Source organism: Monodelphis domestica, chromosome 4 (assembly GCF_027887165.1).
Source record: "Monodelphis domestica isolate mMonDom1 chromosome 4, mMonDom1.pri, whole genome shotgun sequence".
Taxonomy (NCBI): Eukaryota; Metazoa; Chordata; class Mammalia; order Didelphimorphia; family Didelphidae; genus Monodelphis; species Monodelphis domestica.
The window spans coordinates 364,871,658-364,887,097 of record NC_077230.1 but is presented as its reverse complement, the minus strand read 5'-3'; the positions used below and the strand labels follow the sequence as shown (position 1 = coordinate 364,887,097).

The window sequence follows — 15,440 nt, the reverse complement described above, 5'->3', positions numbered from 1 at the left end:
TGAATCATGGGAACTCCAGTAGAGCAGAGGGCAGGGGCAAGGGGCCAAGTCTATTCTGATCGGAGCTGCCTGGGCCAGGAGAAAGGTGTTCCTGGACCCTTGCTTCCAGGAGACCCCAGCCCACGCTCTAGTCCAAAGTAATTAAAAACTATAAACCTCCTCAGAAAGCTTTAATGTCACTTCTGAGGAGGTAGGAAGGCGTATTTGCAACAGCATTCATTTTCTTCATCTATGTTGTAATCAAAAGAGGAAAATCCTATTTGGAGGAATCGCAAATTATTATAAAAAAAGGAATTCTTGTGCCTAAAGAATGACCAAACTCGGACAAGAGAACTTTAACGTTTTCGTTGGCTTTTAAATTTGTAAATAGCTGGGGAGTTGACTGTTTCTTTCTTCACCTTCACTCTGGGCGTTTTATCCTGCAAAACAGAGAGAAAAAATTGGTATGATGGAGGGGCCCCCGCACCATGTTGGAGTGGAAGGTCTTAAAAACAGAGAAACAAATGAATAGGTTATTTCTGTGAAAGTAACTAAAAGTATATGAGTATCTAAAGAGGCTGACATTTAGTGGCTAGCTGATAATAATATGGAAGTGTCATCTTAGACTCTTCAGCTCTGCTATTTAACTACACAATATCGTCTATTTTTAAACACCAATGAGTGGCACTCACTGTTTTGTTAACCTGTTTAAATGTTACGGAGAGCTATTCATAAGCTATAAAGTTCAAATGCTGCCCGTTCCTACCCTATGCTGTTCCAAAGCACTGACTAATAACCCCCTTATTACCTTCTTAATCAAGGAACATTTCAACACTCCCAGAGTAACAGACATTGGCTCAAACATTGCCCCTAAGGAGCAGACATTTTCACCGCGCCTGATTTACACACAGATGAAATCCAGTCTCAGTTAAGACCTTTAAAAGAAACGAAGGCCTAAGGCTTTTCTCTACTCACCAGAAGATCTTTGCGTGTTTGGATTTTCTGTGCAATAACAAACAATTCCTTTTCCCTCTCGATACGCTGCTTCAGAAGGCTGTATTGCCTTTTCCTCTCTCTAGCTAGCTTCTGTAAGAGAAAAATATACACGTATTTTCAGCAAAACAAACAAATGGAATAAAAGTCACTAAGAAATGTTTCAAAGCCCAATGGGAGGACAGATCTGCCAAGGTTTAAACAAGCTCTTTTCTGGACTCCAGGAAGGCCTCACCAGGAGGCAATGGATGGATTGCTTCAACTTTGGGAACTGCTACACTTACTTGGAATCTCCAATAATCACAGCACCCTTCTGGAGAATGATTTGGTTTACCAAAAGCATCATTCACAGAAACCCTGTGAACTATGGATGATTATTAGCCCCATTATGCAGGGGAAGAAACTGAGCTCGAGAGAAGTGACATACACAAGGTCACCAAGCACATAAGCAATAGAGGCAAAACCAGCAAAGTCAGAACCTCCTAACTCCAATCTCCCCCTCCTTTTACTCCTGAAATCACTTCTGTTGTCCAACAGAGGTGAAAGCACAGCCTGGTCCTTGGTAAGCAGTCTGAGAGATACTAACAAAACCAGGAAAATGGCCCTGACTTAATTCTGAGGGTTGTCCCTGCTGACTTTTCCTTATGCTCATTCCCTTTTTCAGAGGTGAGGTCTCCTGAACAGAGAATGGAGTCACTTAGACCTATCTCAGCAACTTTTGCAGACCAAAAGTTATCAGCTGTCTAGTTCCAGAGTAACAGAAGTTAAAGGTTATTCTATTCCAGTCCATCCACCTTAAGCAAAATGTTCCAAATAGTCTGATCACAAGGGACAAACACTGTTAACTAAAACAAAGGAAACAAACCAAACACCAGCACCCCAACTCTCTGTCCATAGGCGCAAAGCATGCAAACCAAGGAGCTACAGAGTGATGTCTCAGGGAACCACCATTTAATACTCAAGAAACATCAATGACTTGGGGCAGCCAGAGACAGCCTGGAGTCAGGAGGTCAAGGGTTCAAATCTGGCCTTAGACACTTCTTAGCTGTGTGACCCCAGGCATATCACTTAATCCCATTTGCCTAGCCCCTATCCTTCTTAGAATTTCTAAGAAGGAAGGTAAAGATTTAGAAAAGAAATGTCAGTTACACACTTACCTATTACTAAAGCCATTTCACAGACAGGGGTTGTCACAACTGGTAATGCCAGAAAACCAGCCTGGCTGTTCCTGCCAGTTCTGCTCTAACTGCTGTCTGTGTAAAGGGAATATTCTTAGACCTGAGACTACGACAATTCACCAACTATGCCAGTCTCCCAACAGCGGTTTCAGACAGCTTTTGTTTTCACTTTATTGCACACGCTGTCAAATTTATGGGATTGCCCAATATATTCAAACTAATTAGGGGTATTTATATTACTAAAACAAGTTTAGCTGCCTCTGAGCTAGAGGAAACTGCTGTGAATTAAACATTGGAGGCAAAGCTGATGCTGTGTAAATGATTCAAATCACAGCAGAACAGCTGTCTGCTTGAAACTCATGGACAATTTTTTTTTTCAATGAATCAGTCAGAACTAAAGATTTCAATTCTCTGAGAAACAGAGCATCACATTTTATAAACCAATCAAATCATGGAAGGGAATCATAAGGGAAAACCTAATAGCAATCCACCAGGTGAGGTGGCATGCTCAGTGGAAGGTCAGAAGACCCAGGTTCTGGCACCTACTGTACATCTCTGAGTTTTGGGACCACGAACAAATGACAACCTCCCTGAGCTTCATTTTCTCATCTACAAAGTGAGAGAGAACACACCTCACAGCATTGTTGTGGGGATCAAGTAAGATGACATGCATAGAAGTATTGTGTCAACTGTTAATATGTGAGTTATTTATAACCACAATATTGGGGAAGGGGGAGAGGATACATAATCACAAAGCCTCAGACCAAAAAGAATCCAACTGTTTCATCCTTCAATAACAAATCTTCCCAGTGGATTGAGAGCCAAGCCTAGAGATGGGAGGTCCTGGGTTCAAATCTGGCCTCAAGGCAATATCCTAGCTCTGTGACCCTGGGCCAGTCATTTAACCCTAACTGCCTAGCCCTTACCACTCTTCCACCTTGAAACCAATATTTACTATTGAGTTTAAAACTGAAGGGAAAAGTTTTTTTAAAGTTATAATCTTCCCAATAGGATCAGAGAATAATACCAATGGAAAGAATCTCAGAGATTACCTACTCCCTCAATACATTCACTTGTAAATTTTAAACATTTTTATTTGTGATATGTTTTGTCACAAAAGAGGAAGAATAATCCTTTGGCTATACTCAAACTCACTACTAATCTCACTTGTTATTAGAGTTACCATTTAAAATAACAGCTCACATTTATATAGTACTCTGAGGTCTGCAAAGCACTTTACATATGTTATTTCTTTGATTCTCATAACTCTCCTGTGAGGTAGGTGCTATTATTTTACAGATCAAGAAACTGAGGCAAATAGCAATTAAGTGACTTCCCCAAGGTCCTGCAGTTAATAAATGTCTGAAGCACGATCTGAACTCATATTTTCCTTACACAAGGAAGCACTCATCAGATGAGCAACAATCAGTGTCGGAAGGGCTGTAGGAAAGAGGCACACAGATGCCCTACTGTAAATGGGTGCAGCCATTCTGGAATGGAAATGGAAATGATATAACAAAAAAGGGACTAAAAATAACATGCCCTTTGACCAAGCTATCCCACTGCTTAGCCTATACCCAAAAGAAATCAAAGGAAGAGGAAAAGGCCCTACATGTACAAACATATTTAAATCGGCTTTTTGCAGTAGTGAAAAACCCCCAAACAAAAGGATTATGCATCAACAAAGGAGTAGCTAAATGTATGTAATATGTATGTATGTGAATGTGATAGAATATGACCATGCTACAAGAAACAGAAGAGATGATTTCAAGGGAGCACAGAAAGGCTTATATAGAAGCACAACTAAAAGAAAAATGTTCACTCTACACCAATATTATAAAAGCAATTTTGAAGACTTTTATCAAATGCTACAGATGAAACTGGAAAAGAAGGCAGGAGGCCTAGGTGGCTCAGTGGATAGAATCAGGTCTAGAGAGGCCCGAGTTCAAATGTGGCCTCAGATATTTCCTAGCTGTGTGACCCTAGGCAAAGTCACTTAACCCCAACTACCTAATCCAGTGATGGTGAACCGAGTGCCCAGGCAGCTCATGCTGCTTGTGAAGCCCCCACCTTACCCCAGACAGGAGAGGAAGGAAGCTCCCATTGGCTGCTGGGCAGAGGGGCAGGTCATGTGAGAAATGTCCTTAGGTGAGTGTGGAAAGGGGTAGGGGAGCAGGCCCCTCCGGCACACAGGCCATAGGATCACCAACACAGGCCTAGCTTTTACCACTCTTCTGCCTTGGAACCAATACCTAATCTTGATTCTCAGACAGAATGTAAGAGGGAGAAAAGGGGGAGGAGAGGGACAGAGAGAAAGAAGACTAGAAGGCAGGTACAGGGGACAGAGAACTGGTCTGGAGTTGGGAAGCCCCAAGACACTCACTAGTTGTGTGACCTGAGCAAGTCATCTAAGCCTTATTTTCCTCCATTGTTCATTTGAAATGGGGATCCTGAAGAATGAAATGGCAAACTACTGCAATGCCTTTGCCAAGAAAGCCTCTAGACAAGTCCATGAGGTCACAAGAGGCAGATGTGACTTTCCTGACTCCCGGTCCAACACTCTACATTTACATCAATTTGATTAGTTTTATAATAAAAAGGATCCTAGACTAAATGGTTATGGCAGTGCCCGTTACCTGGCAGAAATAGCTCTCCCTCACTATTGCTCAGTTTCTTCATCTATGAATTGAGGGGGTTATAGTAAATAACTAACCTCTCAGTCAGCTCTAAAATTCTATTAAAAAAACAAACAAGCTGAGGGTCCAAAGATTTGCTGACCCAAACCTGCATTAGCAGTTCTTTCCAATCACATCTTAGTACCAAAATAATAATTGCCAGCATTTTCATAGCATATTAAGGTTTACAAAATGCTTTATAAATCTCTCATTAAAAAAAAATCTTTTTTCAAATCTTACTTTTAGTCTCACAACTCTGGGGGTAAGTACCATTATTATATCTATTTTACAGATGAGGAAACTGAAACAGAGGCTCACTCACACAAATAGTATCCAATGCTAGATCTGAACTCAGCTCTTCTAGACGCTATCCACTGGGCCACCACAAATTAGCAAGACCACAAAGTCTCCAATCAAACCAAAGGGTGAGCCAGGTTCTGGTAGCAATATAAGTAAACAGAGGAGTTTAAAATCAGTGACTGTCTGACAAAGTGGCCCATAAAAGAAGGAAGAGGGGCCTGGTGCTCTGCTGAGCCAGGGTAAACAGAACCTGGATGTGGCTCCGCCGAGTCTCGCCCTTCACGGCTTCTCTCTTCAACGTCTCTACCCTGGGCCGGTTGTAGACTCTGGTCACAAGCTCGGGGGCCGTCTGCAGGTGAGTGGCGACATCGAACTCTTTCACTACAAGAGCAGAGGGGCAGAGCTTCCTGAGTGAGTGCTGGCAGAGCCCCTGGAGCACCCAGGGCCTCCCCCAACCTCAGCCCTACCTTCCTTCTTGGTGTCAAAGAAGAACACATGCTGGTTCTTCTGCTTCCCTGAGGCCTCCAGCAGGTGGAGCTCCGACTTCAGCTGTTCAATTTTCTAGAGGAGAGTCAAAGGCCCATTGGCTGGGGCTCTGGGGGCTCAGCCCAGAAGCTTTAGGCTAGCCTGTCCCCCCCAGCCCAGGCTGCATCTCCAGTGAGGAAAGGCTGGGGCACTCCCCACCCCCACCTGAGATCAACTTGCAGCAATACCCCACTGGGCCAAAGAGAAAAGGAGGCAAGCAGCAGGCACATGACTAGCAGGGAAGAAACCCGGGGCTCACAAGCTCGGGGTACCTTGGCTTCGGCCACCCTCTTCATTTCCACATATTTGATGTCCTGCGTCTTCATCACCTTCAGCTGCTCTGCTGTTACCTCGTCTTTAGGCTGCTTGACCACGTGGACCCCATCCTAGGAGTCCAGACAACACCCACCAAGAGTTAAGGTTTCCTGGACAGACAGACAGCTTGGGGCTCTCTTCCCCTACCCAGGCTACCCAGGAGGGCTTCCTTATGGGCCCTCTCCTAAGGGTCATCCTTATTCTAGTTCTCCCTCAAGGGCCAAGCTGACTGGCTAATTCCATTAAGGCTAATCTCTTCCCCACAAAACATCCCCTCAGACAGTATAAGAAAGCAATCATTTCCCAAAGGACTTTAAGCCCCCTCCCCATCCTGGTCACTTCCTCTGAAAGTACTTCAATCCACCCCTCCTAACATGCGTGGTCTGTGGTGAGAGCGGAGCAGGGCCCAGCGCTGTGCAGGCGGCACCCCATCATGGCACACTGACCTGTAGCTGGACCCGTGTCATCTTAAAGTAGAATTCATCCGGGTTTTTCTCCAGGGCCTTCTTGCGCAGGGCTCGGAGCTGCTCCTGTTTCTTGTGGTAGTCACTGAAACACACCATGCCGTGGTCACCCAACTGCTGCCTCAGACCAGGCCATCCCTCGGGGCTGGGGGGCTTCCCCTACCCTGAGCCCCACAGTGACTGCCACCCCCTGAGCCTGAGCCGGCACCAAGCCTCTCCTGCAATTGAAAAATGCCCCAGACTCCATTCCTCTTCAGCAAAGCAAAGGCCCCAGAGGAGCCCCAGAGAGGGTCAGCAGTGTTCCAGGCGTGCCCCATTCTCCGTGCAGGTTTTCCTGGCAGAGATCCTGGAGCAGTCTGCCATTTCCTTCTCCGGATCATTTGTCAGATGAGGGAACTGAGGCAGCGAGGGTTAAGTGACTTGCCAAGAGTCACACAGTTATATCAGAAGATTAGCTCTGAAATCAGGAAGAGCTGCCTGTCAGTAGGAAAACCAAGGCCCAACTACCTGCTCCGCCACTTACTTACCACCTGGCCTTTGATAAATCATTTAACTTGACAGGATCTCAGTTTCTTCATCTGTACAATGGGGATAACCACTGCACTGCTGATGTGGGGACAGCTGTGAGGACACATGCACATAAAGTACTTTGTCCCCTGTCCGGTGCTCTTATCAGCTATGGCCTGATGACCCTATCTCCCTCTCACCATCCCTGCAATGACTGCCTGGTCTACTTCAGGTTAGCCCCACTCCTGCCATTAAAGAAGCCAAGAGCCTTAAAAAGGGAGAAACCAGGCCTCTGGGGGTGGGCTCCAATACCAGACCAGGCCCTGGATGAAAAGAACATGATTCAAGGGTGTCAAAGATGGCTAGTGTGGTTACCCAGCACTTTTCCATAAGTAAGGCAGATATTAGCATGCCCATTTTATAGCTGGGAAAGTCAAGCCTCAGAGACATTCTGTGTCTCACTCAAAATCATGCAGCAAGCACTGAGAGGACAAGTCTCAAAGTTTTGGACCCCTGATTCAGCACCAGGGGCTACAATCTCCTGTGGGAACTAAAGGGCCTTCAAATTTGTCTGGCCCTAAGGGCAGATGGGTGTCTCAATGGATAGAGTGCCACTCCTGGAGATGGGAGGGCCTGGGTTCAAATCTGACCTCAGACGTTTCCTAGCTATATGACTCTGGGCAAGTCATTTAACCCCCATTGCCTAGCTCTTAGAACTCTTTTGCCTTGGAATCCATATTTATGGATTGAGAATTCATATATGGATTCTATAGAACATAGATACAGAATATAGAATCCAATAATGGATTCTAAGACAAAAGGTAAAGGTTTAAAAAAATAAATTTATGGACCAGGACAGGCCCTTTAGGAGCACCTGGGCCACCCTATGGAATGACCAAGCAAGGCCACAGGGAGGGAATACTCGAGAAAGACCGTGATAACTGCTATCAAGGATTCATTATTTGGGAGAGTTGGGGCAATCCTTGTAGTCCAATCTTTCATAGCTAGATCACATAAATTCTCCCATCCACATTTCATGGAGATGTAAGAGATGGAACAAATGGATTTTGAGATACCATCTGGCATTTCAAGGAACGAGGAGGGAAAAAAAGCTCTATTTTTTGGCTCAAATATCAAGACCATCACACAAAAAGTCACTCTGAGGAAATGAATCTGGAACAAAATGCAATTAAAAATCATGTTGCAACTGGAGTTGACAGAAATATTCCTATACCTAAACAACTGATGAGTTTGGGGCCATTAAAAAGTGTATGAGGGGCTACCAGAGTTTCAGCTATTTTATCAATGGCAGGAAATGATCCCCTTCTGGATACTGAGGCAATTTCACCCCAATGCTTAAAAATTATCATATTATTTGCAGCAACCTGAATAGAACAAACTCACTTGGCCCGAAGTTTATAATCTTTCTTCTTTTCCAGAAAGCCCAGATGTTTTCGAAAGCCAGGCTAGAAGAAAAAAAACATGGTATTTGGTTTCCCCAGCACACAACACACCCAATAAAACCTCCCACTTGACTGCCATGAGCACCTATAAAGAGACAAGTAAATATACATCCTTGGAGCTGTCCCTGTACCCCAGCTTCCTCCCACCCCATATCCACTATCAGAGAGGATAAGACACATAAAGCTGGGCACCAGTAGGCTTAAAAACCTGGCCGTGGTAGGCGTTCTAGCCAATTAAGGACAGCAGGAGGCAACAATGACTTTGCACCATTCAAGCAGTTGCCAGCAGAACTCAAATTAATGTGAATGGGATCCAAGAGTTTGTAGAAACTCAGACAGAGAGAACATAATGTGTATGTCTCGTGTCACAGTACATACTAGGGAAGGAAAGGAAAGCTTTCTACCTGTTGGAGAACGTCCCTGGAACTGAGGCCAAAAGCATGAAACAAGAGCGACAAGATTTGAGCTTGTATTTGTGTATTTGTCACTGACACTGGAAGTATGGTCACTCTGCTGTTCCTCCAATTTTTAGAGTAATCTGACTTTGAGAACTCTACTAATATATCCAACAATTATGGGGCGGTTCACGGTTTCTGTCATCCTTCCAAACAATAATGTCTTTGGGAAACCTGTGATTTTTTTCCCTTTTGTAAATCCCTCTCCCACAATCACATATATCATGACCACTTAGTCTGAGCATTTAGAGCAGGAAAGGGCTTTAAAAATCCTCTGTCCAGTGGTTCCCAACTTTTTCAAAGATGAGAAGTCTTTTTAAACATCAAAAATGTAACACGTCCCTACATAATGGTGAATGTACCTCACAACCATTAATGCAGAAAAATGACAAAAACTTCTTTGAAATCAATGTTTTTAAATTAAATTATATTGTATCCCTCCCAATATCTACAAACATTTGAAAAATAGCAATATTTATTTGTGTGAGATATAGTATTTGTTCCATCTACAGAAGGTAAGCAAGCTTGTTTGTATTTGTGTGTGCGCATGTATGGTTTCAGTAAATATGTTCAGCATATATGTTTTAGTAGTGTTCCAACTATTCATTACCCCATTTGGGTTTTCTTGGTCAGTAGAGTGGTTTAACATTTTCTTCTCCAATTCATTTGACAGATGAAGAAAAAAAGGAAAACAGGGTTAAGTGACTTGACCAGGATCACCTTGAAACTGCCAAAGGTTGAATTTGAACTGAGGCAAATGTCTCCCCAATTACAAGCCCAGTGCTCCATCTACTTGGCCACCTAGCTGCCTTGTTACAGTAGTAAATAAATAGTCTCCTGAGGAACAGCTAAGTAAATTATGATATATTAATGTGATAGACTATTACTGCAATGAAGAAAACACTGAAAATGAAAATTTCTGACAAACAAGAAAGACATGGACTTGAGGAAGAATGAAGCAAGCAGAACCATGAAGAAACAATATATACATTGACTAAATCAATATTAAATGAAAAGAACAATCAAGTGAAATTGACAGTGGACAACAGAATAATAAATGATTAGATAATCCTTCATTTGATGGTAAAGTGGGGGCCTTCAGATTTGCAATATTGCATATATTGTCAGAAATGACTCCATGAGTCAGTTAATTTCATGATTTTTTCTTTTTTTTCTTTTTTAATCTTTATTAAAAGAGAAGACTAGGTAGAGTGAGGAGGGATGTAGCTGGCAATAAATGTGTCAAAAACAAAAGATTTCTATAATAAGGGAAAATGTAATGGGAAGAGTAGAGGCTTGAGGGGAATGAAGGGATGAAATTGTTCAACAGCAAGGGGTTCAGGAATCAGGATCTGTCCTTGGAAGATTATTATCAACAGAAGAATGGGGGAGTGAATTAGGTGCATTTGTCAGATCATTCCATTTCAAATAGTTCCCTATTACCTATAAGGTCAACTCAGTGATCACAGAATGTCAAAGTTGGAAGAGTCCCCACGGAACATCTTGTCCAACCTCATTTTACAAATTTTCTTCTAGTCTGGAGTATTAGCAGACCACTCTGGAAAGAACATCAGATGCCAAGTCACATAACCTTGGCCATGAAACCTTGGGAAAGTCATTTATCCTCTGTAGACTTAGACTGTAAATAAGGGGAATGAATTAGATGATCTCCAAAAGTTATAAATCTTATGAACCCAAAGAATTGCTTGTTCAAGGAAAGCCACTGCAACCTAGCACAGCCCTCCCCAACAAACTACAGGCTCCCTATTATCAGAATCAAATCTGTTTGGCATTTAAAACTCTTCATAAGCTAGCTCCTTCCTTCTTTTTCAGTTTTCTTGTGATTTACTGCCTTCCATTTATTTCACAATCCAGTGACACTGACCACCTTGCCTATTTTCAATATTTTATTTTTCTCCAATTACATGTAAAAAAATTTAAAAATTTTTTCACTGAGGTCCAAATTCTCTCCCTCCCTTCCTCCCATTTTAGACAGCAAGAAATCTGATGTAGATCTTACATGCCCTTGTGATTCTATTAAGGCTTGACACTCAAATCTGACATTTCTAGGTATTTTCACTGGCTATCTCCCATGCCCAGAATTTCTTCCCTCCTCATCACCTCCACATTTTGGTTTCCTTGGCTTCCTTCAAGTCTCAGCTAAATCCTACCTTCTATAAGAACCCTTTCTAGGTCCCAGTTAATGCTAGCACCTTCCCTACTGATTATCTCCACTGTATATAACTTGGAATAATATAATATATAATAATACATAATCATTTGCCTGTTGTCTCCCCCTATTAGAATATGATCTCCTTATGGGTCAGGGTTGTTGTTTGCCTTTTTTTTTAATCCCTAGAGTTTGGCACAATACCTGGTACATATCTTAATATCTAATAACAAATCACCAACAGAAAGGGGTGACGGAATTCAGGTCTCCTATCTAACAGTGGAAGACTGTCATACTATACCACTCTAGCACAATGATTTACAGAGGAAAGCCTGCCAGTCAATAAACATTTATTAAGGATCTACCATGTTCCTGGCACAATGTTAAGTGCTAGAGATCCAAAAAGAGGCAAGTCAGTCAAAGAGGTCAAAATTTAATGGGGAGGGAGTAGCTAAGTGGCTCAATGAGTGGAAAGCCAAACAGAAGGTCCTGAGTTCTAGTGTGATCTCAGACATTTCCTAACCCTTATTGTTTGGCCTTTCTGCTCTTCTGTTAAACAACGAATAGGTATAATTATTCAAAGGACATATAGGAAATAACAGAGAGAAGGTACTAGAACTGAGGGGTTGGGAATGGTTTTATTGTAGAAGATGAGACATTGGTTGGGATTTATGGGAAGTCAGCAGGTGAAGATAAAGAGCATTCCAGGAATGGGGGACCAGAGAAAATGCCCAGAGATGAGAGATGTGGTGTGTTGTGGGACTGCCAAGATCCTGGTCAGTGACATTATGGTGTGGAAAGAATAAGGTGCATAAAGTCTGGAAAGATGAAAAGGGAATGGGCTTTGAATGTAAGACAGGGGAAAAAACTCCGGATTTATAACCAGAGAGCCTGAGTTTGTCTCCAGGCTAATCCATTTACATAAGTGAGTGATCTAGCCAATTCATTTAACCTCTCCCTGGCCTCAGTTTCCTCATCTGTAAAACTAGACTCCCATATGAGGAAGCTTCCTCTACAGAAGCTAGCTGGCATCTGCTCTCAAACTTGGTTGCACGGTGCACTGAGACTGGCTGATTGGCTCTGGGTCGCACTGCCAGCAAGTGTTAACAGGCAGAACTGGAATCCAAGGTCTCTGACTTTATCCCTAGCCTGAAAATTGGGTAACCTGGGTCGGGGCTTGATTCTGTCAGCAGCTCTCTGTAGATGGTAAGTTTCTGCTCGCCGTTCCTGGAACTCCAAATTTCTGCAACTTGGGCCTCTGGGCCCCTGGAAATTGACACTGGATGGAGGCACCAGGTAGGAGCAGAAAGAACTCTGGGTGTAAACGAGGGGGCGGGGACGCGTCAATGAGCCCGTACAGCACGTGCGCACGCGCCAGCCTGAACCGAGGGTGAAAAAGGCCGGATCCGGACAGCGGAGTTACGGCGGGGTTGGACACTCGTGAAGCTGTAGGGGAGAAATGAGGAGTTCCTACCTGGCTTCGTTCCCGGTGCTCCCGCTGCCGAGACTTGGCTGCCTTTTTAAACGCCGCCGCCATGTCGCTTCCTTCCTCCGTGAGCCCAAGAAGCGCCTCCGCTTCTGCAGCGCCTCAGCCGCCTCACCGGAAATAGGCCCCACCACTGGACGGCCCGCCTACTTTTCACCTCAGCCTATGGATTCGGCTCTCCTACGAAGACTCGCCCCTGAACCTGCGGGATACTCAGAGGGCCTTCTGGGAAATGTAGTTTCTTTGGGGGGTTGAACACGTAACGTTGCGCTCTGGCTCGGGAAGCGGACGAGTTCAGGTATTCCATCACCTAGGCTGCGTTTTCTGCTGGTCTTGGGCTATCAATCTATAGCCATTTGTTAAACTCTTACTATGAAGCTCTGGGGATACAAAAAGAATCAAATGACAGTCCCTGGCCTCAAAGAACAGGCAGTCTCATGGAAAGACGATAACAATATCAATTAATCAATAACCATTTGTTAAGCACCTACTTTGTGCCAAGCACCCTGCTAAGCGCTGGAGATACAAAAGAGGCAAAAAGAGAGTCCCTACTTTCAAGAAATTTACAATCTAAGAGGTGACATGTTATCTACAAGATAAATTGGAAATAATTAACAGAGGAAAGGCACTGCAATGTAAAAGAATGTAGAAGGTGGTCAGAAGCCAGGAGGTCAGTAGCCAGGAGTGGAGAAGGGAGAACGTTTGGGCATGGGGAACAGCCAAAGGAAATGTCTAGAGCCAAGAGATGTCTTGTTCATGAAACAGCTGAGAGCTAAGAATACTTTATTGGAGAGTAAGGTGGAATAAGAAAGGAAAGGTGGGAGGGTGCCCGGTTATGAAAAGCTTTGAATGTCAAATAGTGCATTTTGTAATTGATCCAGGAGGCCATAGGCAGCCAGTGGAGTTTATGGAGTAGAGATGTGATCTGGTTAGACTTTTGCTTTAGGAAAATCACTTTAGTGGCAGAATGAAGGATGGATTGGAATGGGGAGAAGGACTTGAGGCATATACCAGAGATATAGCAAGGCTGAAACTGACAGGCCTTGGCAACAGGTTTATTATGAGATATGAGAAAGAATGAGGAATTGAGGAGCCTGGGTTGCAAGCCTGAGAGACTGGGAGGATGGTGTTTCCCACTATGGTAATAGGAAAGGTAGGAGAGTAGGGAAATTTGGGGGAAAGGTAGAATTCTGTTTGGGGTATTTTGAGTTTAAGATGTTTACTGGACAGTGGCTGATGAAAGATTAGAGGTTAGTAGATCTGAGAATTATTAGCATAGAGGTGATAATTAAATGCATGGGAGCCAATGAGATCAGCAAGCAAAGCAATAATAGAAGAGAATAAGGCCCAGGACAGACCCTGTGGACATCTACAGTTAAAAGGTATGATCTGAAAGGTTTAATTACTCAAATTTACAAAGAGCTAAATCAATTGTACAAAAAATCAAGCCATTCTCCAGTTGATAAATAGGCAAGGGACACGAATAGGCAATTTTCAGTTAAAGAAATCAAAACTATTAATAAGCACATGAAAAAGTGTTCTACATCTCTTATAATCAGAGAGATGCAAATCAAAACAACTCTGAGGTATCACCTCACACCTAGCAGATTGGCTAACATGACAGCTATGGAAAGTAATGAATGCTGGAGGGGATGTGGCAAAGTCGAGACATTAATGCATTGCTGGTGGAGCTGTGAATTGATTCAACCATTCTGGAGGGCAATTTGGAACTATGCCCAAAGGGCAATAAAAGACTGCCTACCTTTTGACCCAGCCATAGCATTGCTGGGTTTGTAACCCAAAGAGATAATAAGGAAAAAGACTTGTACAAGAATATTCATAGCTGCGCTCTTTGTGGTGGCAAAAAACTGGAAAATGAGGGGATGCCCTTCAATTGGGGAATGGCTGAACAAATTGTGGTATATGTTGGTGATGGAATACTATTGTGCTCAAAGGAATAATAAAGTGGAGGAATTCCATGGAGACTGGAACAACCTCCAGCAAGTGATGCAGAGTGAGAGGAGCAGAACCAGGAAAACATTGTACACAGAGGCTGATACACTGTGGTACAATCGAATGTAATGGACTTCTCCATTAGTGTCAATGCAATGCCCCTGAACAACCTGCAGGGATCTATGAGAGAAAACACTATCCATAAGCAGAGGACAAACTATGGAAACAAAAACACCGAAGAAAGGCAACTGCTTGAATAGAGGGGCCAAGGGGATATGATTGGGGATGGAGACTAAATGAACATCCTAGCTCAAATACCAACAACATGGAAATGGGTTCGGAACAAGGACACATGTGATACCCAGTGGAATTGCGTGTCGGCTATCATCGGCTATGGGAGTCTATGGGAGGGGTGGCGGGAGAGGAGGGAGGAAAAGAAAATGATTTTTGTATTCAATGAATAATGTTTGAAATTGACCAAATAAAATAAAGTTTAAATTTGGGGGGAAAAAATATGATCTGAGGAGGATCCAACAAAGAAAGGGTCAGATGGGCAAGAGGAGAACCAAGAGAAATGGTGCCCCAAAAACCTAGAGAGAAGAGAGTATCAAGGAGGGGGAAATGATCAAAAGTGTCAAAGGCTGCAGAGATGTCAAGGAGAATGAAGATTCAGAAAAGACCATAAGAATTGGAACTAAGAGATAACTGGTAACTTTGGAAGGGCAGTTTCAATGAGGTTGTAGAAGCCAGACTATAAAAGGTTAAGAAGTCAGAGAGAATTTAACCCCCAAAGGCAGAAGAATTATAGGATGATAGCAGAGATGGAAGGATCCAGGGAGGGTTTTTTTTCCCCCAGGATGGAATAGATATGAGTATGTTTGTTAGAGGCAGGGAATGAGCCAATAGGTAGGAAAAGATTGAAAATAAGTGATAGAGTGGGGATGACAGAGGAGGCAATCTGTTGAAGGAGACAGAAA

The 15,440-nt window shown here is 43.3% G+C and overlaps 1 protein-coding gene across 1 annotated transcript; it reads right to left on the bottom strand.

The window, feature by feature from the left end:
* Positions 1–215: 215 nt before the first annotated feature.
* Positions 216–12,825, bottom strand: UTP11 (UTP11 small subunit processome component). Its single transcript, XM_001364745.4, has 8 exons — positions 12,499–12,825; positions 8,341–8,402; positions 6,412–6,514; positions 5,923–6,036; positions 5,593–5,686; positions 5,376–5,506; positions 955–1,065; positions 216–419 (listed from the first exon to the last, which is right to left on the bottom strand). Exons 1-8 carry the CDS (start codon positions 12,559–12,561, stop codon positions 336–338), a joined length of 762 nt encoding a protein of 253 aa, XP_001364782.1. The 5' UTR covers positions 12,562–12,825; the 3' UTR covers positions 216–335.
* Between the last annotated feature and the right edge of the window lie 2,615 nt (positions 12,826–15,440).